At 36.2% G+C, this 21,361-nt stretch overlaps 2 protein-coding genes across 6 annotated transcripts in view; one reads left to right on the top strand and one right to left on the bottom strand.

Moving 5' to 3' along the window:
* Positions 1-7,819, top strand: part of APPL1 (adaptor protein, phosphotyrosine interacting with PH domain and leucine zipper 1) — a 34,857-nt gene extending 27,038 nt beyond the window's left edge. The window contains exons 21-23 of one of the 4 annotated variants that reach the window (XR_009565903.1): positions 154-243; positions 1,090-1,316; positions 7,268-7,819. Coding sequence is in view for 2 of the 4 variants with exons in the window: in XM_030867476.2 (XP_030723336.1) it covers positions 154-243; positions 1,090-1,236 (237 nt within the window). In the remaining 2 variants the exon portion in view is untranslated. Of the gene's footprint in view, positions 1-153; positions 244-1,089 lie in introns of all 4 variants that reach the window. The other 3 variants (XR_009565902.1, XM_030867476.2, XM_030867477.2) reach the window with 3 other exon arrangements.
* ASB14 (ankyrin repeat and SOCS box containing 14) lies at positions 154-21,319 on the bottom strand. Of its 2 annotated transcripts, XM_030867478.2 has the most exons (11): positions 21,193-21,319; positions 20,537-21,023; positions 19,802-19,943; positions 16,904-16,948; positions 16,310-16,443; positions 16,054-16,212; positions 13,596-13,841; positions 10,171-10,342; positions 9,154-9,700; positions 7,365-7,518; positions 2,007-6,630 (listed from the first exon to the last, which is right to left on the bottom strand). In XM_030867478.2, the coding sequence occupies exons 2-11, from the start codon at positions 20,628-20,630 to the stop codon at positions 6,452-6,454; spliced, it is 1,872 nt and encodes a 623-aa protein (XP_030723338.2). In that variant the 5' UTR covers positions 20,631-21,023; positions 21,193-21,319; the 3' UTR covers positions 2,007-6,451. The 2 variants fall into 2 exon arrangements, with proteins under 2 accessions (XP_060164377.1, XP_030723338.2); XM_060308394.2 differs by lacking the exons at positions 19,802-19,943; positions 20,537-21,023; positions 21,193-21,319 and adding an exon at positions 154-1,167 and having other exon boundaries at positions 6,430-6,630; positions 16,310-18,994.
* Between the last annotated feature and the right edge of the window lie 42 nt (positions 21,320-21,361).

Genomic DNA, 21,361 nt, shown 5'->3' with positions numbered 1-21,361 from the left:
AATGGCTAACATTAGAATGTAAATTTTTGGTGTGCTTTCTCATATAAATGCAAATAATAATTTGAAAAGGTTACAAAGGTAATATTAATTGACAAGTTAAAATTTAAAGTTATTTCATATTTAATTCATTAGTTGTATTCATCTGGTCTTCAGGATCGCAGGGCATCAGAAAAACAAAAAGAAATAGAGAGAGTAAAAGAGAAGCAACAGAAAGAACTCAGTAAACAAAAACAAATTGAAAAGGTATGCAGTCCTAATGTCTAGATCTTCTCTGACTAGATATGATGTTTATGAAGAGTTTCCTTAATTCAGCACTGTGACTTTCATATTGGAATTTTCAAGTGAAGGTCTGTTTCTACTTGCTCAGCCACTTCATACATAACCAGATGATTCATAGCATAGTAGAAAAGGATGACATCTGTCTTCTTGGCTGCGCCGCACGGCTTGTGGGATCTTAGTTCCCCAACCAGGGATTGAACTGGGGCCCTTGTCTGTGAGAGCTCGGAGTCCCAACCACCGGACTGCCAGGGAATTCCTGACATCTGTCTTCTGATACAATGTTTACATTATAGTTATATTGACATGTAGTGTGACTTGCTGTTTAGCAAACATACTACATATTCCAGAAGAGGTTGGAAGGTTGTCTCTGTCAAAGTAGGTCTTTTGAGAGGAGATATATATATGGCTTTCATCAATGGTAGTTGTGTGTGTGTGTGTGTGTGTACACACACACACACACACACACATATGTATTAGAGAGAGGGAAGGGAGGGGATGTGGAGTGATTCATTATGAGCCTTTTCTGTAGTTTATAATGAGAGATAATGATGGCTCGAATGTAAGTTGTTGGCCATAAAAATGGAGAAGAGTGACATGTTGGCTTTTATAGGCTTTCTAGAAAAGTGTCAAAATTTACTTTGGTGTTGCATTGGTTGTGTGTAGTCTTTCTTTTCAGTAAGTTGCCAGAATTATGCATACATATTTATGACAGAAGAGTTGAAGTGGCTCTCAAGTATGTATTTAACTGCTTACTTTCCTATTTGATTGCAAACAATTAACTTTAAGTTTCTTTTCTGTCTTTTCCACTAGGACTTAGAAGAACAAAGTCGGTTGATAGCTGCTTCCAGTAGACCAAACCAAGCCAGTAGTGAGGGGCAGTTTGTTGTCCTTAGCAGTAGCCAGTCAGAAGAGAGTGATTTGGGAGAAGAAGGAAAGAAGAGAGAATCAGAAGCATAAACTTATCCTTACTTTTTGGTTGATATTCGCCCCCCACCCCTTTGAATTTGTTGACAATTTCTGTGGTGAAGTGGCACAAGGTAACAACAATGCTGAACTATCAAGGAGACTAAAATTTATATTTGCTTGTTTATTTTAACTTCATTTTTTAAACTATGACTAACCTTGATAACTTAGGTTTGCATTGATTTTTTTTTTCCCTTAGAAATAATATACTATGCAGTAACTTCAAATTCCACATGTCTAAAAGAAACCTGTTCATATCCCTGAAGTAGATTGCTGAGGAATTACAGTTGCTCAAGCCTGTTCTTCCTTCAAATTGTGAACTTATTACCTTGCATTGTAATTGGCTGTGACCATAAGAAATCATTTATTCTTCAGCTTCAGGTATTCATGGATATGTTCCCTCTCTTTCATTAGGAACAATTGCTGGCAGTGAGGAAGCTTTTGACTGAATAGGTTTAAAATCCTTATACAGATAATTCTACAAGTTTGCAAATATTTTAACAATGTTAAATGTGCAATAGAACTTTTACAAAATAATTAGAATAGAGATTTTAGACTTAAGGTTTCAAGTTGTGGCAGGTGGTACTGTTGATTTCAGGGCATTTTCTTGGATTGCTCGCATTTCTCTGATGTACTACACCTGATGCCAGTGGGAAAGAAGCTTAAGTGTCTTCAGTTCAAGATTGCTACAGCCCTTGGCATTTTATTATCACATTCTTAGTTCTCAGGTTGGGACTTGAATTGTTGCTGCAGAGCAGTAATGGTTAAAATAAGATTTTGGAATTTATTAAAAGGGATTTTTTTTTTTGTTCAAATACATTTTAGATTAGGATTTAACATGTAAAGATATTGTTACAGGATACATGGTATTTTCTGCATTGTGTGAAATAATTTTTATTGAAAATCAAGTGACATTTAGAAAGAAGTTCTATAGCAATTGTTTCCTGCTTAAAAATTCTCAGAATTTAGTTTAAAAATGTAATCTTTTAAATTTCAGACTGATAGCCCACAGTATTTTCATAATTCCATGTTTTTATAAAATACTGATCATCACTTTATATCTGTGAAGGCAAATAATATATGAGAATAGAATAATTTGCACTAATTATTGTTAATACTTGTCCTCTTTAAGTAAGTAGAGTGAAAGGTCTAATTCCATGAAAGACTGAAAAGCAATTGAGTGCTTGTTATAGGAGAGTCAACCCAGGAAGGATTTTAACCTGGTGCCAAGGTTAAAATGACATTTCTCTACTGCCTAATTCTGTGTCAAAACTTTTTTTTTTTACCTTGGATTTTTAACATTGCTGATAGAAATTATGTTCCTGTGTTTCACATGTAAAAGTATATATGGCCAAGTTAAATATATTGAATAAAATATTTTACACAGTCATGCATTTAAAGTTTTCAAGAGATTAGCCACTAAGACTAATTTTACAAGGGAAAAGCCTTTTGTTATTTAACATATAATTTTTTCTTTTTAGTTCTGATTTAGAAATGGCATATAGTTCTCACAATATAGTGTGGGTGTTTCACACTGTATATACATTGTTTTCTGTAGGAACGGGATAGATAATTATATATAGTATCATGATTTTTTTTAGCCATGTGCCAAATGGGAATAATGATTACTTAATCATTATTTTGAAGCCTTATGTTACCAAAACATATAGTAAAAAAGTAGAAATTTATGGAATACTTTTTGAAAGAAGTTTATTTTGTCCTTGCTAAAGGGAATGCTTTCACAGTAGTTTGTGTATCATTCCTTTTGTAGAAATTGAAATTTCTTCTGTGGTCAGCATTTGCTTAGTCACGGCAGGTCCTGCTTTTAAGACCTTTTTGAGAATTAGTAAGCTTTTTGTTTCAGTAAGTCTTCTACTATAAAGTTGTCACCTCACTTAGTTCAGGTGTAACTTGTCAGCCACCGTGCAGGGAAGGTGGTCAGCATTAGGAGGCAGTTTTACTAGGCTGGTGCTTTGCATGGTAGCGTACTACAGCCCTTGGTGAGCACTCTGGGTCAAAGTGTAGGCTAAAGTTAAGGGTACTGGCAGACTTAGGGATGCTGGACAGACTTGTGGTTCCTTTTACATCATGTTTTGATAGGAATTTCCACAATAACACACCCATGTCTATAGGTCAGACCAAAGTGCTTTCCAGTGCCAAATAGAAGTTATGTGTGGGTTTAACAATTTTAGATGATTCAACTTCTGTTCCATTACTGTAAACCATATGAACAATTCCATTACTGCAGATATTTAAGGATCAACTTTAATAAATTCTGTGTTTTGTTTAAGGAAGGCTCCCCGTGGATTTCTGCGTAATGTTAAAGCTGATCTTTGTTACCCTTTGAAATCCCTTCAAGCTTTTGGATGTTTTGGTGGTGATTGAATTAGCTTTTGGGATATCTTTCTCAGACTTGAACTTGCACTTAATGGTTTTAGAGATTAACAAAACTGATTCTTTAAAAGGAAAGAAATTAAGTCTACTTAATTCTGCTAGGCACTCTTGCTACCTATGTCAACAGTACTTTTGTAACTATGGTAGTGAAGTCAATAGATAGGAAACTGATGATTCCTTCCCCCTTGTAAAATTGGGAAAACTTGCTAACGAGGGACTAAAACTGTTGCCTTGAACACAGTCCCCAGTCTAGTTTTTGCCATGTTTACAATGATTACTTCGTGTTTAATTTCAAAAGAATTCTCAGATTCCACAGTCTAGGGGTGGTAAATTTATGTTACTTTTATGCTTGAGGAAAGGATAGTATGGTGTGCATACCATTCTACATAACATATAATCATATGTGGTAAAGGCATCTGAGTTAATTTTGAATTATATATAGGAACTGCAAGTATTTAAGATTTGAATCTTCTTATACCTGCTGACAGACCCTAAGAGCCTGTGTTTTGTAAAACCTCTGCCACCCAAATTAATAAAATGAAAATATTAACGTTGGTTTTGATAACAGCCTCCTAGCATTCAAACTGTACTTTAAATATTCAAACACACTGATTGTAGCAAGCAAGCCTTTGACTTTATTTTTATCAAGTTCGGCTTACTTTTCTTTCATGAGATTTTTTTCTTCCGTATTAATTAATAATACATAATAATTTGAAACTGGAACTATATTATACTTTTTAACTAATCTCTTGTGGCTGTACTCGTGTAATTTACTTAGGTTAATATGAGAACTGGGGATTAAGTTATAACTAATGTGCAAAACCACTTTGTATATTTGGTGATTTTGTAATGTAAGTGAATTGGTTCATATTTCACTGATATTGTTAATCATGCATATACAGTTAAAAATTAGGCTTCATTTCCCTTTAGAATTAAATTTGAAAAACTCGACTTTATGTAATGGTGGTATACATGTGGAGTGAAGAACTTATTTTTTCATTTTGTCAAAATAAGTATTCCTGACAAGGCTTCAGGAAATATGCTGTTAGGATATTTTTAATGTATAATAAAGTCCATGATTTTTTTATAGTCTTTTTTGTATGAAATATTTGATATATACTCTGAATTTTACTTCTCCAAGTAATTTCAAATGATGCTTATAAAACAATTGGACTTTTTCTTAATCTGTTATGATACTGTTATTACACATCTAACCCTATTGCAATTCCATAACAGCTAAAATGGGAAAAAAATGTCACTTATGGGGAAATAATACTAATTCATATCTAGTGACTTTTTTCCTTTAGAAAAATTAAGAGAATTTTCAATAATTACCCTAGACATGTTACAATGTATACTTGCTATATTGGGTCCTATTCAAAGAAATTCCTGTAATTTAAAGGGTCAGGTTATTGTGTACACCAGCTTAAGTGGCTTGGGCCTGTAGTTTTAATACTAATGCATATTCATCCCCTGTGCTCTTTATGGTTTCCTGTAGCACTTACCAAGTTCTGTTCTTCTACTGGCAGTTTGTTTTAATTTGTTTTGAATTTTGTAAAATGTATACACTTGTAGAAGGTCCAGGGAGTAGATGAAATTAACTTCAGAATTATGTAATTTATCTAGGTGCATGTATATCTTAAATATATTTGTGTATCGACATACATATAATCTAGCACCCATTTATAAACAGACACCACAATTTGATTAAAAAAAATAAAAACTATTCATGCCAGCTAATTTTGCAAATTTTTTATGTGAAAACTGTATTATTAGTAATTTTAAGTCTGTGCTTACTGAAATAGTCTGTATAGCCATGAATTCCTACATTAGAAAGAAATCATATAACTTCAGTTTCCTTAAGAAGGACTATATTATGCTAAAAAAAAAAAGTATGCTAAGACTAAACATATAAACATCAAGCTATAACTGACTGGGCCTGTGGTCATCATGCTGCCTCTCTGTTCTCTCTGTTGATGTGCCATATAATGGTACACAGGTATGGCTGAATGAATGTCTTCTTAGTTTCCTTCCTCGCTTCCACATACAGAAACCTGTACTTAAATACAGCATAGAATATATAGAAATAAAATTTTAAACTAACACCTATAACTGCTTCTATCAGTGAGCCCTTCCTCTGTGTATAGTAGTCGACTAGGTTCAGTACAGAAATCATAAGCCATCATCCATTTGAAAACACTTGTAGTGATCACATTAACCAATAAATGGCAACCCTTAGCCAGGGTTTTATAGGAAGAAGGAACGCATGTATCCCATTAATGATGAAATCGCAATTGAAGGTTCTCTTTCAATTAACTGAATTACCTCAGTAATGGACTCTGCAAGTAAACGGACAATAAACTGGCCTTGGGACTTTTGTACAAGAACAGCTAATTTTAGGGTCATGTACTGGGGTCAATACTTTATTCACTGCAGTCACTAAGACATTTTATATATGTACTTCTCTATAAGAAGGATTACTGTTAAGAATTATGAATTATCAGAGGTAGCATTTATTATTTTGAGCATGTAGAAATGTGGATTTATACATTTAATGTAAGATGAATACAGTATTAGAACTGATGTATCTTAGTTAATTGAAATTTTTACTGTTTGGGTTTTATTTTTACAAAACTGCCTTTCAGAATGCCAGCCATCTGTTGAGAGGCTATGTTCAGAGTGACTTTTTAAAGAATGTAGACTGCATTGAGATTTTAGTTGCTAGGTAAAGTGAGAAATATGAATCAATGTAACAAGTCACATTTTAAGAAAGACATCTGTGGAATTATATACCTTTTCATCCAGAATAGTTTGATTACCAGGTTCCTGTGAAAATTCCTTGTTCATAAAGGTCATATTCTTTGTAAAGGACATATGCCTTTAGACGATTGGGTAACGGAAGAAATGACATGAAGATGGGGCAGCGCAAATGTAAACGTCCCATACACTTCCGGATCTTGAGGCGGCACAAATGTTTCAGGGAGCGAGGGTTTGCTAAAATGAAAAACAGGCACATTATCCAAAAGAAAGAATTGCTTCATTTTTTAGTGATCTTTAGCAAATGTATTTTGTACTTAAGCCACCAAGATTTTCATTTGCTCTGACTAAATGGAAAAGTTAATTGGGAAATAGCTTTCCACTTCTCACTGCAAATCTCGTAGCTGTGGTTTCAGAGCCATGTCACGTTAGAGTCCAAAGACTGGCATCAGTTGTGGGTCTGGCCTGTGAGACCTAAAGCTCCTACACCTGTGGGTATTATCCCCCTGTCCTGCCCCTTGGGGTCAGGCTAAAAACTAAAGATCACTACCTGTGGGGAAATTATATGAAAGAAATTCTTCTTAATTTGACTTATGTGCTACTGTGAAAGAATTTGATTTGAAGGGTCATTTAATATCCTCTGTAGCCTTAGATCTTAGCATTTTCTCATCCCTGTTTTAGTGCCATTTCATAGTTTTTAATTCCTGTGTCTATGGTGTTCCATAGGATCAGAAGAAAAGTATTATCTACCTATGTAATAAATAATTACCTAACAGATTTTATCTATTGGGAAATGGTAGTAAGTACAAATTAAGTGTAGTTGTAAATGGTAACATTTTTTAGATAGGAATAGTATTTTTCTTCGTTTCTTTAGGTCAAGCTTTTAACTGAAGAGAACAATGTTCTACAAAAGAAATAAGAGTTCAGTTAGTATTTTTTGGTAAGAATCGTCAAGAAAGAAAAATACTCACTCAAGATAAAATGGATTTCTGACCAGAGCCTCTGTTTTTGGAGCACAGCTTTCAACTTTGAACAGATCCTAACTTGATCAACATAATCAAGCATCACTCGAACAACCTTTCCAGAGAGATGTTGCAGCCATGACAAAGTTATTACTTCGCAGAACTGAGGAAGAAAATCAGAACTATGAAAGTAAATGGAAAACTAAGTATCTGTGGTTTAACACAGTAATCAAAAGAACACTAAACTCGGAGTCAAGAACCAAGGTTTGAAGTTCCTCATTTATAAACTAAGGTGTTGAACAAGAAAATATTTCTTAGCTCTAACATTTGGAAAAATATTTACTACCAAGTCTTCCAAACTTTATAAGATAACGAGGGTTTAAAACAGACTGTTACCTAATAGCTTTTATCCCCTTTGGTTGCCTGCATGGCTGTGTGGAATAAAGATTACCTTTCCAGCTTCACTTGCATCTAGATGTGGCCATCTGACTAAGTTCTAGCCAATGAGATGTCAATGGAAGTGTGAGCAACTTCCAGAATGCTGTTAAAGGAAGAGCAAGGTGTGTGCTGCTTCCTCCTGCCTGCCTTCCTGCTGGTTGGACTGTGGATGTGAGTTTCTCCTGTGAATCATGGAACTGTCCAATTAGAAGTCTATTTACTCTCGCCTTTATTTATAGGAGAGGGGAGTAAGCCATCTTATTAGAGCCTCTCTTATTTGGGGTTTTCTATCATTCATAACCTATTCCCACTCTGATACTTGAAACGTATGATAGTTTCTGCCTTTAAGTAATTTACATGTCCTTACACAAGATGCCCATGTAAGAAGGCAAATAATACTATATGAAAAGTCAGGAAATAATACAAGATGACATATTGCTTAAATACCAAGTTCTACATTAATCATAACCTAAAAGTAATATACAATATTAAAATATTTTCCTTTTCAGAATTGACTCAAAGTTCTTTCTCCATTTTATTTATATTTTCAGATTTTAATAATATGAATTCAGGTATCTATAGTGCATCTATTGTGTGCTAAGCACAGATCTGTAAGCTGAGGAAAGTGGTGAACAAGAGCTTACATTCATGTATTTGTGGGGGAGATACATAATCAGTAAAATATTAAGAATTTCAGAAACCGATAAGTACTATAAAAGAAATGAAAAGCATTAAAGAGAATGATTAGGGAACAGAACTACCTTAGGTAAGATGCATAAGGAAGGGCCTCTTTGAGGAGGTAACACTTGAAATGAGACCTGAAGGGTGGCAGCTATTTGAAAAATCAGGGGAAGAGCTCAAGTTGGGGAAAATAGAAGTGACCAATTAAGTAGGGGGAAAATAGGAGACTGTGGTGTGATGACAACTAAGAGAAAAATGTCTCAAGAAGAGAGTGGTCAACTATATTTATTGTGATCCTTTTTTCATCAAAATGTGACCAAAGAAATCCATTAATCAAATGTTAGAGCCAAAAACCTAGGGGTACAAGTATCAGGAACCCAGAAACATTTTAGCTAGATAACTCACTTCTTCAAAGAAAAAACATAACTGGTATATAAGGCTGCATTTATTTTTCACAGCCTTGTTCAGATGTTGCTTCATTAACTAGAGTTAAATCACTTTTTCCTCTGTTTCTATACCTTTTACATCTTTCTACTATCATGTTTATTTTATCATATTTATCGTATTAAAATCTTTCCCTCCATGAGCTTCTGGAGGGGATGGAGTTTTATCTTTTGCTGTAGTTCAGGGACACGGATAATGACTACATAGGGTGACACAGCCGATACTGTGCACTTACCATAGTATCTTTGATAACTGTAGATGTCCAGCCTTCAACAAAAGTATAGAAAGGATGAACTTTGTCTCCATGAGGACAGTCAAAGCATCGCTCTGTGTCATACCCATAATTCAACAGCATCCTGAGCATGACTTCATCTTTCAGCGTGTATTGAAGTGCTGATGGGAAATGTAAAGGGTTGACTTTGCAGAAGTAATTAACGTTGGCCCCATGCCGTAGCAGCAGGCTTATCAGCTCATAGTTGCCCATCCTTAGGGCTACCTGGAGGCAGTTAACTGGGTCTTGATTAGGCAGAGCTCCAGCACTCAGAAGCAGCTTAACTGAAGAGAGGTCACCATTTGATACAGCAAAATACAAAGCTGACTTCCTGTGGTCATCATAGTGTTTGCGAATTCTCTGATCTAGCATGAAATTTACATCAAACCCAGACTGGATGAGAAGTTCCAGGCATTTGGGGTGTGCTCCTGCTGCTGCACAGTGAACTGGACTGATGCCACTCTGCTTAATGGCAGCAAAATCTGTGACTGGAACCAAAATCTTCAGAGCTCTGAGAAAGAATTTCAAAGTGCATTAAAAAATAGTTTTTGTTAAGATGCTGCATTGACCTGTATATGATTGCTTTATACTAGCACTGGATGGTATTAGCATCAGTTGGTTTTTAGACACCCCAACCAAAAAAAAGCATAGTCCTGCATCCAAAAACTCAGATACCACGTAAAGTTAAATGAAACTAAGGTGTACATATAAAACTCAGAATTACCCCAGTCAGTGAAACCTGAGGCTCCCCATATTGCCAAACGACCTGAAAATAAAATAGTTTTATGTCTCTTCAGGGTCTACAGAGGATGTCTGAATTTACCACTTTTCTAGCTGGTCAAGAGTTTCTCACCTTTAAAAGGGGTGTTGGAGTTGTAGGATCAGAGATGAAGAATATAAAATTCCCAGAAGCTGCCCCCCCCTCCAAAACCCCATGGCTATTACTATTTCTATTATTTGCAATAATGTAGTTGAACTTACAACAAGTGGCCTCTGTCAGCTGCCACATGAATGGGCAGGTGGCCTGAATTCTTAGGGATGTTGGCATCAGCTCCATACTCCAGCAAGAGAGTTACAGAGTCTGGATTTCCTCCACTAGCTGCTTCAAGTAAGATGGAAGAAGAATCAGAGGCCTGACCAAGAGCATTAGCTCCTAGGAGGAGAAAGAGTGATGTTATGCAGAGTCTTTTCCACTGTATTGCTTAAGTATTCTTAAAAGTGTACCACCACTACCAAAAAGCAATTATTGAGCAGCTACTTTAGCAAAACACTAAGAATCAAAGACATAAAGTATGTACCTCCTGTCTCAGGCAGTTTACAAACTAGTTGGGGAGAGAAAATGGTGTAAGCAGTCTCTAAGTTATAAGTAGGTTGGCTTTCAGAGTAATTTTATAAGTTATTTGTTTCTAACTTAAAAATCCCAGGAGAAGTAATTTTATAGAAGATGGTTTTATTTCCAGACCAGCATACAAAAGCTCGCTTACCTCATAACACACTATAAGATCGTCTAACAATCCTGTTGAACTATGTCACCATGACATCTAATGAAGATCTTACGGTGGAAAAGTGTATTTGTTCTTTTTAACTTGTTCCTAGGAGACTGTTCATACTAAGAGACACTAGCTGTTTTTAGTTGAAGATAGGGACTGCTGATAGTTAAAAGGGTATATTGTAGTACGCTGTAAGCTAAGTGCTGTGTGAGTGGTGTGGATAATAAGAGTACAGATACAGGCTGTCTTCTTGAAGATCTCAGGGCTGGAGTTGTGAGCAGGGCTGGGAGGTGAAGGAAGGAGGGAGGAATTTGGGGTCAGTTGTGGAAGGCCTCTCGGTAAAGGCTTTGAAGAAAGAGTAGCATTCGAATGGACAAAAGAATAGGAGGACACTCTGGGCACCTTCACAACTCATATAAAAAAGATATAGTGACTTTAGTGTGGACTCCATAATCTTCAGAATATAAGGACTCTAATATTTATTGACTGTCTTGCATGTGTAAGCAGTAAGCCAAAGCCCATTTAAGGTGTATGTTGGCTCATCACAGTCATTTGTTCTTCTCTGTTCTTTATTTTGGCAATATCATCCACATACAAATTCTATTTCAATATATTATTCCTAATTTATATGGTGTCATTGTGCTTTACATGGAATGGCACTCTATTGCTGTTTCAACTTGGAGGAAACTGAAAGATCTTTCTTCATGGAAAAGATTATGATGAATCAGATCTCAGTCTTAAAAGCTCATATAGTTTTAGATGCAAAACTCCAGACTTAAGTGGAGTTGTACCGTAGGAGGAGAGATGAAAGTGACTTCAGTCTTTGGAAAATTATGTCCCCTCCTTACAAGTGCAGAATGGGGTACCCAAATGATGCCATTCATTGAATAATCCATCTTGAAAATGAATTCCTAGAAGACAGATTATCATCTCTATGTTCTGGAAGGAATCCATAAAATGCTTCCTACAGAAGAATTCTCACTGTAGCATTTGATGAGGAATAATCCATTTTAGGTGAGTGTTCTCTTAGTGAAAGTTCTACATAGAACTATGAGAAATCTATTATATGCACCATGTTTTTTCTTTTACTGAAGAACTTATTCACATTTTTTGCTAATACACATAATATATATGTCCTGATTATCATCGCTCAATTAGATAACCCCTTCCTGCATATTTTTGTCTAATTGAAAAATTTGTAAATGGATTAAAATATTTTGAAAATTAAAAAAAAAAGAATATAGTGGCTCCCCCAGAACCCCATTCCTAGAATGCATTAAGAAATGTCTAATAAGCCCCCATGTAATGAGTACTCACTATGTGCTGGTTTCTTTATGTATGTAATAATTTCTAAACTTCACAACAACCCTAGGAAGTAGATGCTAATATCTTCATTTTAAAGATGAAGAAACTGAGTTTCATTGAGATTAAATTACTTCACCAGAGATGCACAACTAGTAAGCAAGGTAGTCGGGATTCATGTACAGGTGGGCCAGACCCAGGTGCTATTTCTATGATGCCATGTTGCCACTCTAGCAGTGCAGGGTAATAAAGTAATGTGATTTGGAATGAGACAGAAGTGGGTTCAAAGCTTGGCTCTTCTATTTAGTAGCTGTGTGCAAATGACTATAAGGGGCTTACCTAAGGGAAATGCTCTCTCGCTGACCTCACTGAGGTCAACCGATACTGGTTTCTTTGAAAGGTTAAGGATTTAAAATCTGTCGCCTCTCCTGTTTCTTTATATTTTAATCAATGATCTACACAAAAGGTTGCTCTTTTTGTGTAGATGAAGGATCCAGTGTTTACTTTGTTATTCCAGCTAATAACTTTAGACATCTCTGGTATCACTCATTTAAAACATCTTACTTAAAAGGTCTTACGGCCATTGATTGGGAACTAGCCTCCCCTATACGATAGGAAAGATTTAGGTAAGTCTAGAAAGCAGAAAGTTGTTCTTAAATGTAGGAGTCCCTGCAGTCTAGAAAATTGGACACCAGGACCGTCTATTGTTAGAGAAAGAAATAAGACTTCTGGATGCAAATGGGGAGGAGAATAAAGAAGATAATTCTAATATTGGGGCTTTATTAAATCTTGGTAAAGATTTGCTTCTTCGAAAAAAAGCTTTAGATATTACACTGCTTCTTCTAACAGTGTCATCAATGAGGGTCTCCTCAAAGACAGTTCTCTGAGCTAGGATCTCTGCCAGTTAAACCAGGATATAAGATGGCCACAGCTATAGCACGGGTGGCAGGGGAGGGAGTGTTTGAAGGGAAGTTCTACAACTGGTACCATCCCTGACCCTCACTTTCCTCAAGGGTAAAATGAGGATAATGCCTACCTCACAGGGTTTGTAGAAGATTATTTGAGATAAAATAAGTAACTTAATACCTGGTGCTTAGAGAGTACTCAATACATATAAATTGCCTTCCCCTTCTCTCAGAGTTTTGTTTATTACTAGAGGGGAGAACTGGGACCCAAAGAGAAGAAATCAGGAAGAATTTCCTAACAACTTAATTCATCTGGTAACAGGTTGGACTGCCTCATAACTTAGCTTAGGCAGAGACAACGTGAAGGGGATGTTGTGGAGTGTTTCATTCTATGAATCTAGAAAAGAACACCACCACACAAAAAATTAAACAAAAAACAACCATCCTCTTAACATGGTCAGGGTACATTAAATAAAAGAGTAACCTGCATCCTAGTAATTTTAGGGAAACTGCTTCACAGCAAATAAGAAATATGCAATCCCTATTTTAGGCTCTTTCAATAGCTAATATTAACACACACTTCAATAAAATATTAAGTTAGGCTTAAATAAAATGTTAACTTCTATTACACTGAAGCTCTCCATAAAGAGGAGAACGCTTAGGTCATGTTATCCTTTAGTAGTGTGCTGACTGTATAGGAAAATCTTGCCTTTCTGCAGTAATAGTTCCATGGTTTTAGTGTGTCCGCTTTGGGCAGCAAGAGCAAGAGGAGTGAATCCGTAGGAGCTCTTTGGGTCAGGGTGGGCCCCAGAAACCAGCAGGAGCTTCACTATGTCCCGTCTGCCCAGCCTGGCTGCTTCGTGGAGAGCTGTCTTCTCATTGACACACCGCAGATTGACATCTGCTCCACGGCTGATCAGCAAGGCGGCCATATCGTAGGAGTCCTGTAGAACAGCTGGGAGATTAGAAGTGAGGGAGGCATCATGTTCAACCGGAAATTAAGGCCAGAGTATCAGATCAGCTAGTTTCCCTCAGGCTTCTTAAGGAGTTCTTCCTACCTATCCCCCATGTACCAGCATTTGGTGTTTAGGAAACGGATTGTAAAATGAGGCATATATCAAATAATATTAACAGTGTTTTACATCAATAGGCTATTTGCTTTTCTGTAAACCATGACCAATTATTCATTGTCTGTTGGCTGCTTATGTAGCTGAAAAACAAAGTTTTCATTTATCATCTTTATGTTCTCAAGAAAATGGGAACTTAAGTACCTAGTACAGTCCTAGAAACGATTGTAGCTGCTTTACATGAGGAAAAACAAAAACAGCAATAATTAGGAAATTATTGTTAACCTCACATTTTGTTAACCAATATTCTCTAATTGGCATTTCTGCTGTTAATTTGCATTGGATGATAATCTTTAGTCCTTCAAGATTCTAGAGCACCTTAATTTATCCATCTCCCTATCCATTTGCTAATTGTTGGCACCAGCTGTGTTTGGGGAATCTTGCTAGGCGTTAGACACTGAATCAGCATGAATTCTGCTCACAACCATTTATAATGTGCCATATCAAGGGCTATAACTGCACTAAGACTAGGAATATAGAGCGCCAAGAGTGTTGGGTCTTTTGTAATTCATTGAGCTGGCACTTTGTGTGCTCTTTCATTTTGGAAAGATGAAACATGTCCTTTGTTTTAGGAAATAATTTTCTAGACTTGTCTCATTGACGGTATATTGCCTCTATGTTGTCTGTTCTCTTTCTACCATTCCTGTTACTCACAGGCTGCTCCTCTTCAGTTATCATCCTAGTTCTCTTAGTTATTCTTCTTACTGATTTTTCATTTCTTATCTTCTTTTTCTGGAAGCTTTCCTAACTTTATCTCCTCGCGTTTGAGTTTTTTAAAATTTCTGCCGTCATATTTTTCATTTTCAAGAGTGTTTTCTGTTTCGTTCTTCATTTTTTTTTAGTAGTGTCCTGCTAGTTCATTAATTTTCATTGATTTCTCTGAGGAAATTAATGATAATTTCCCCCTACCTTTTATTTTCCCCTAAATAATCTGTTTCCTCCAAGTTGTTTATCTTTGTTGAAGACTTCTCTCAGATAGTCCTTGGATGTCTGCTCATGATTAAGAGCTGGGGACTAAAAATCTGCCTAGAAATTCTAAACATTGACTGTGGTCTTAACTGTAGGTTAATATGCCTGGGCTATTTGTTGGGGAACCTCCAGTTTTAGTATTTTTAGTTCTTTCTCTTTGAGCTGATCAGATTCTCCAAAGAAGCCTCCTCTTGGAGGGTGAAGTTCTAGCTGCTGGCTTTCTAGAATTTGGTGAAGAACTGGGAGATCTCAGCCTATGTGCTTAATTCCTCCAGTGTTTTCAATCCAGTGCTCTTGCCCTTGCCAAATAACCCCCAGTCCAGAGAGCCTCTGCTCACACTATTCAGAGAAAAAACTTCCGAAATTCTGCTGGGTGGGGGAAGAGTCTGACCCAGCAGGGTGGATTGAGAGAAGTGATCTAGATACCTGACTACTTGTTTCTTAATAGTTTTCAACCAATTTTTCTATTTTAGCTGCCCATCCTTCATCCCTGCTCCATGAGGTAACTATAGCCAACAATTTCCAGGCCTTTTGATATAACTGTGCTGGTTTTTGGCTTTCCCCACTTCAAGTTAAGATTTGGCTTTCTTGACACTTACTAGTCATCCATCTGCTCTTCTGATTTTTAAAAATCATGTTATTGTTGTCTCCTCTTCCATTCTTCCCATTCTTTGTATCTTAACCCTTTAAAACACTTGACGAACTGTAATCCTCCTGAAGACTCAGGAGGCAGCAGAATTACTCATTCATATTTAATCTGCCATCTTTACCCAACCATTGGCTGCTTCTTCCTACTCTGCTCCTTTCCTATATTTCTTATACAAGAATTAACTTGTTCAACTGAGGTACCATGTAAAAATGATCAGCTCATAATTGGGCAGAGACTTTCCCTCAGGCCACCTCACAGGCCAGCCTATATAAAGCTTCTTGAGGGTCAGGTACCCATGTGTGGTTATTTGGCACCAGAGTGACACTGCTGCAACTATGCACAAGAAACTGCCTTTGAAACCTGTGGGCCTGGAGGACACTCAGAGCCACAGACTGTTCTCCAGAGCTAACGTGTTAATTTACCTGTAAGAAGAGGAGAATTGCCTTCGACGTTCTTGGCATTTGGATTGCAGCCATTGAGAAGAAGAAAACAGACATTTTCTAAGAGGCAATGGCTGACAGCCAAAAAAAGTGGTGTTTCACCATTGTTGGTGGTTTGCTCCCACACACTGGGTTTTGAAGCTGAAATAAATCCAGTAGACCACACAGATTAAGATACAGAAATAAATTATAAATTTATTTCTCAGAAGCATCAATAAGAGTTATAAAGGGAGTTTACCTTTCAGGGTTATTTCCAAAATGTTCTTATTTAATTGCACTGCAGCCTTATGGAGAGGAAGCCAGCCTATCTCATCTGCTTCATCAAAAGCAGAATGGTACTTGGTCAACCCTGACAATACATCTTCCTTACCTATTAACAAGTCAAATGAGAACATATTCACATTTGGCACATATACAAGGCAGCCCATACTGCTTCTGAATTCCATCATCAAGGTTAGTGCATGAGACAACAGTATTCTAGCACTACCTTTAATGAAAGACAAATTTAAATGGCATAGGACAAACAAGCAGTAAGGCCTTTCATCTAGCATTCCATACCACCTGGACCTGTGAATACCCGTCATCTTGTTACATACAGAAAACAGCTCTGTCCACCGAGGAGCCCAGGAGCTGTTTGCTAAATTTTGCTGAAGTAGTTTCTCCCAGGAAAGGCCCCATCAGACTCTTGACAATTAGCTGTTGACCCCATAGTGTTCGGCACTTGGGAGATCCTGCTTCTAGGCTTCCTGAACTTAGAGGGGAAATGCTACCAGTTGTCACCATTACATCTTACCACAAGTTGAAGGGGATAGAATAGGAAGAGTACTTAACTGTCTCTATTGTTTCAACTATCCTCTTACAGTCTGCAATCAAAAAGCTGCAGAGAAAAAACATATGAATGTAATTCCAAAACTGAGGAAAAAACTAAGGCATTTGATAAAACAAAAGGAAGGGGTAAAGGCAATAGTAGTTAACCAGGAATGAACTCATATGAGGCAATGACTGAGGCATAATAGAAATACTTCAAAACGCAAGAGGGAGGAGATACGGGGATATATGTATATGTATAGCTGATTCACTTTGTTATAAAGCAGAAACTAACACACCATTGTAAAGCAATTATACTCCAATAAAGATGTTTCAAAAAATAAATAAATAAAAGATATATGTATATATATTCAGAAAAAAAAAAAGGAAAAAGAAAACGTAGTATGGCCCTTAATGTGTTCCAGGGAAACTCCCCTCCCATGTGTCTTCCCTCATCAGCTTCTTTAGGGCAAGAACTTTGAGAGCCTGGATTACAGTTAGCCTTCAATCAGTGTCTGCTGAACTGAATCAAACATGCCTAGGACTGAAATGTCACATTGTCACATGGTAAAATTTAAATGGCCACTCTATAATGTCAATGATTCTAGCAAAAATTATTATTGAAAAAAATAGTAAATAATCATGGTGTAAGTTTTAAAAAATATTCATGATCAGAATCTGTATTCAAAAAACACAATCAGCAGTTTTTTAAAGTAATATTTTTATTAAAATATTTAAAGTTTTAAAGCTCAACTTATAAATCTTATATTATTTTAAACTCTAGTAAATAAGGATTGTCACCTTCCCTTTTTCTTTGATTATTCAATGAACCCAGCTTGAAAGAAATAAATTCCCTTAGACAATCTGCCCTACTTAAAATTTAGTCAATCTCCCTATCTTAAAGTCAACTGATCAGCAACCTTAATTCGATCTGCAGCCTTAATTCTCCATTGCCATGTAAGGTTACATATCCACAGGTTCTGGGGATTAGGACTTGGGACATCTTTTGGTGAGGGGGGGGCTTTATTGCTCCTGTCTCAAGTATATTCTATTTTCCTAATTCCTTCAAGTGCCTGATCAAATCAGCAAGCCTTGCTAAGTATCATACAATTCTTGCAAGTCTAATGACTGAAATTTATAACTGTAGTCAATTTTAATTTCTTTGAAACATTTCAGTACTCTTAATCAAAATCTCTTATGCCTTTCAACCTAAAATCATGACTTCAAAGTTAATCACAAGGTTTAATCACAAGGTTAATACAACAGGTAACCCAATGAAATCCAATTTATTTACAAAACTTTTAACTATTTAAAGATTATTCCTAAATTTAACATAAAAGTGTAGGAATAGTGTAGTAAAGAATGCAGACTCTGAAGCCAGGCTGCCTGGCTCATTACTTACTAGCTCTGTGACCTTGGGTAAGTCATTTAATTTCGCTATGCTATGCCTCAGTCGCCTCATCTCTAAATGGGGAAAATAATAGTACCTACCACATAGAGAGGTAATGAGAATTAGAATTTAAATGAGTTAATACATATTTATGAAATGCTCAGAATAGTGTGGCACACAGTGTTCAGTCCATGAGTATGTTACTTAAAAAAAAAATACTGTAGGTTTGATATACTCCAACATCTCTGTATTTAATTACAAAATCGCTTGGGGTTAAAACACATTTATCCCATTTTACCTCCATCAGGCAAATAGAGGTCACCACCCCAAGCAAATGGGTTTAATACCCCTGAAAAATAATTGTAACTACTCAGGGGCTTGAAGTTCTGATCACCCAGAGAGCATTTGACTAGCTGTGCTTGGCCGCAGACAGCCCATATCTAGGGCAATTATCTTACTCCACTGAGGGATCCATGGGGTCCTTTTCTAGTGTTGTCATACCAGAACTCTGAGTTCACACCCTTCAGAAGGGGTTAGTCTCTTCTGGGTTTAAGTTTACATAATAACTCCTTTTGATTTGAGTAGATTAAAGACTTTACCCTACTAAGGTTTCTGTGTCTTGGTTGGATTTATGCATTTCCTTAGCTCCCCAAAGAAAAGATGCATTAGTGTTCTCTAGTCTTACATATCCTCATGTATTTCTTCTTTCTGATTTCTCATCTGCCTCTCCTCACCCATATTTGCTAGTAACCTCCTCCAACTATTTTCTTTCTTTTTTTAAATTAATTTTTATTGGAGTATGGTTGCTTTACAATGTTGTGTTAGCTTCCACTGCACTACAAAATGAATCAGCCATATACATACAGATATCCCCTCCCTTTTGGACTTCCTTCCCATTTAGGTTACCACAGTGCATTAGGTAGAGTTCCCTGTGCTATAAAGTATGTTCCTATCAGTTGTCTATTTTATACATAGTATCAATAATATCAATGTGTCAATCCCAGTCTTCCAATTCCTCCCTCCCCACCCCCTTCCTCTTTGGTATCCATACATTTGTTCTCTATGTCTATGTCTGTATTTCTGCTTTGCACATAAGGTCACTGATACCATTTTTCTAGATTCCACATACATGTGTTAATATAAGATACTTGTTTTTTTTTCTCTTTCTGACTTACTTCACTCCGTGTGACAGTCTCTAGGTCCATCCATGTCTCTACAAATGACCCAATTTCATTCCTTTTTATGGCTGAGTAATATTCCATTGTATATATGTGCCACATCTTCTTTATCCACTCCTCTGTTGATGGACATTTAGGTTGCTTCCATGTCCTCGCTATTATTTTCTTTACTGCCTGATTAAATTCTGAATTATTTCCAAATTTCTCCTGTCTGGTCACACATCAAGTCTCATAGATATTCAGCTCCTTGGATTCTGACCCTCTCTTCTGTTTTTGTCACAACACTAGCATCAGTGCTTATGACAAGGCTCAACTGTTGAATACTTATACTATGTTGCCAGTGAGATACCATTACCTCTCATCTTCAGGTGACTGCTGTGTAGTTTCCAGCTTGTGAATATCCTGTAAACTCTGTTGAATGATGAGCTGGGTGTCAAACTCATTGTCTATGTCTTCATCACTGGTGTAATTATCCATGTGAAATGCAGACAGATTTACTTTAAAGTCAAAATGAATTAAAAATATTTTCCAGTTGTGAAAGATTATCAACTGATTAAAATTATAAATGAAATTCAGAAAACTAAAAAATTAATAGGATTGATAAATGAAAAAGTGCAAAATTTAGAACACAAAATATTCATTAAAAATTTTTTGAAAACCCCAAACAGTTTTCTGAACTGACACAGATTCAACATAAATTAAAAGTTTTCCATGAGCAGCCATCTACTTAAAGCTTATTCAGGAAACACAACCTTTCATATAAAACTTAGGTCAGTGCCATTGTAACTATGAAAATGTTCATATCAATCTATTTTAAACTTGGCTTATGAGTTTTTCTCATTAATTGTAGCTCTCACTCCAAAGAATATCTTTCCTACACGCAGGGAGTATAATGCTGAAAATAATATTTTTAGTTAGTAAATACTAAAAATAAACATGTTATAGGAATAAATATATTCTCATAACATGTAACAGGAATAGTGGGAAAAAAAACCCCGGTATATTTTACTAGGCAACATCTCAAAGGTATTAAAAGAACATTTCAGTTTTAGCATAGAATAGGTTTGATCACATACCAAAGACTTTTTACCTTTTATTATATCCTTTAGGACAGCACTGAAGTTTTCACTGTTAAGGATTAGCACATCAGAATTTTCATTTATATTTAGGATCTCCACTCCCATGTAGTGACCATTCCATTAATAGCTTTACTATAAATACTTGATCATAAGACAGTCTGGCACATTCTCCCTGTTTTTTATATGTGGTTTAGCTCTGTTTGAAAACATGATCTCTTTTTTTCACTGCTGTATTCATTAAATTTAAAAGATTAAACATTCTATTCCTGGAATAAAATGCTTTTGCAGGGGGTTGGCCATGTGAAGTGAATTCGTTCTCTTAGGGCTCATGCACATAGACACTACAAACCAGAATCAATTTTCTACTTAAGAGAGGCCAAACATTTTGCACTGACTGAATTATCAAAAGTGACTGTCCCAAGGGTCCTGATTCACTGGGATGCTGCACCTACATTTTCTTTGGATTACACAGCTGTGGCCTAAAATGTCCAGGGAATCCTAAGGAAGGAATAAAAGATAATAAAATAAGATAATAAAAACATGGTAGTAAAATTTTGACTATAATTTTGTTTTGATGAAATGTTTAAAAATTGTTAATATACACTAATACGTTAAGTGCATACTAAATAATAAGAATAATAACTGCTAAAAATAACAAAGCGCCCACCTGGTATTTCCAATTAAATATGAAGCAGATGCCAAGAAGCATGATACCACCTCAAGTGTGTAGGATTTCCCTCCAGTCATCTCACTGCCTTTGCATGTCAATTCACCGCTTTGCGTTTCCTTTCCTTGTCACAGGGGTACTGTGAGAAATGGAACTAATGTTTTAAAAG

The sequence above is a fragment of the Globicephala melas genome, chromosome 11 (assembly GCF_963455315.2).
Source record: "Globicephala melas chromosome 11, mGloMel1.2, whole genome shotgun sequence".
NCBI classification, from domain to species: domain Eukaryota; kingdom Metazoa; phylum Chordata; class Mammalia; order Artiodactyla; family Delphinidae; genus Globicephala; species Globicephala melas.
This window is presented reverse-complemented; position numbering and strand designations above follow the sequence as displayed.

Bases quoted from the DNA above. Each gene is read 5' to 3' on its own strand.
- ASB14 (XM_030867478.2), bottom strand. From the start codon at position 20,630: ATGGGAGTGGAGATCCTAAATATAAATGAAAATTCTGATGTGCTAATC. The intron at 13,842-16,053 runs GTAAATTAACAC...CTAATCTCCCAG, and splicing joins CAATTCTCCTCTTCTTACAG to CTGTTCTACAGGACTCCTAC. The intron at 9,701-10,170 runs GTAAGTTCAACT...ATTCTTTCTCAG, and splicing joins GCTGACAGAGGCCACTTGTT to AGCTCTGAAGATTTTGGTTC.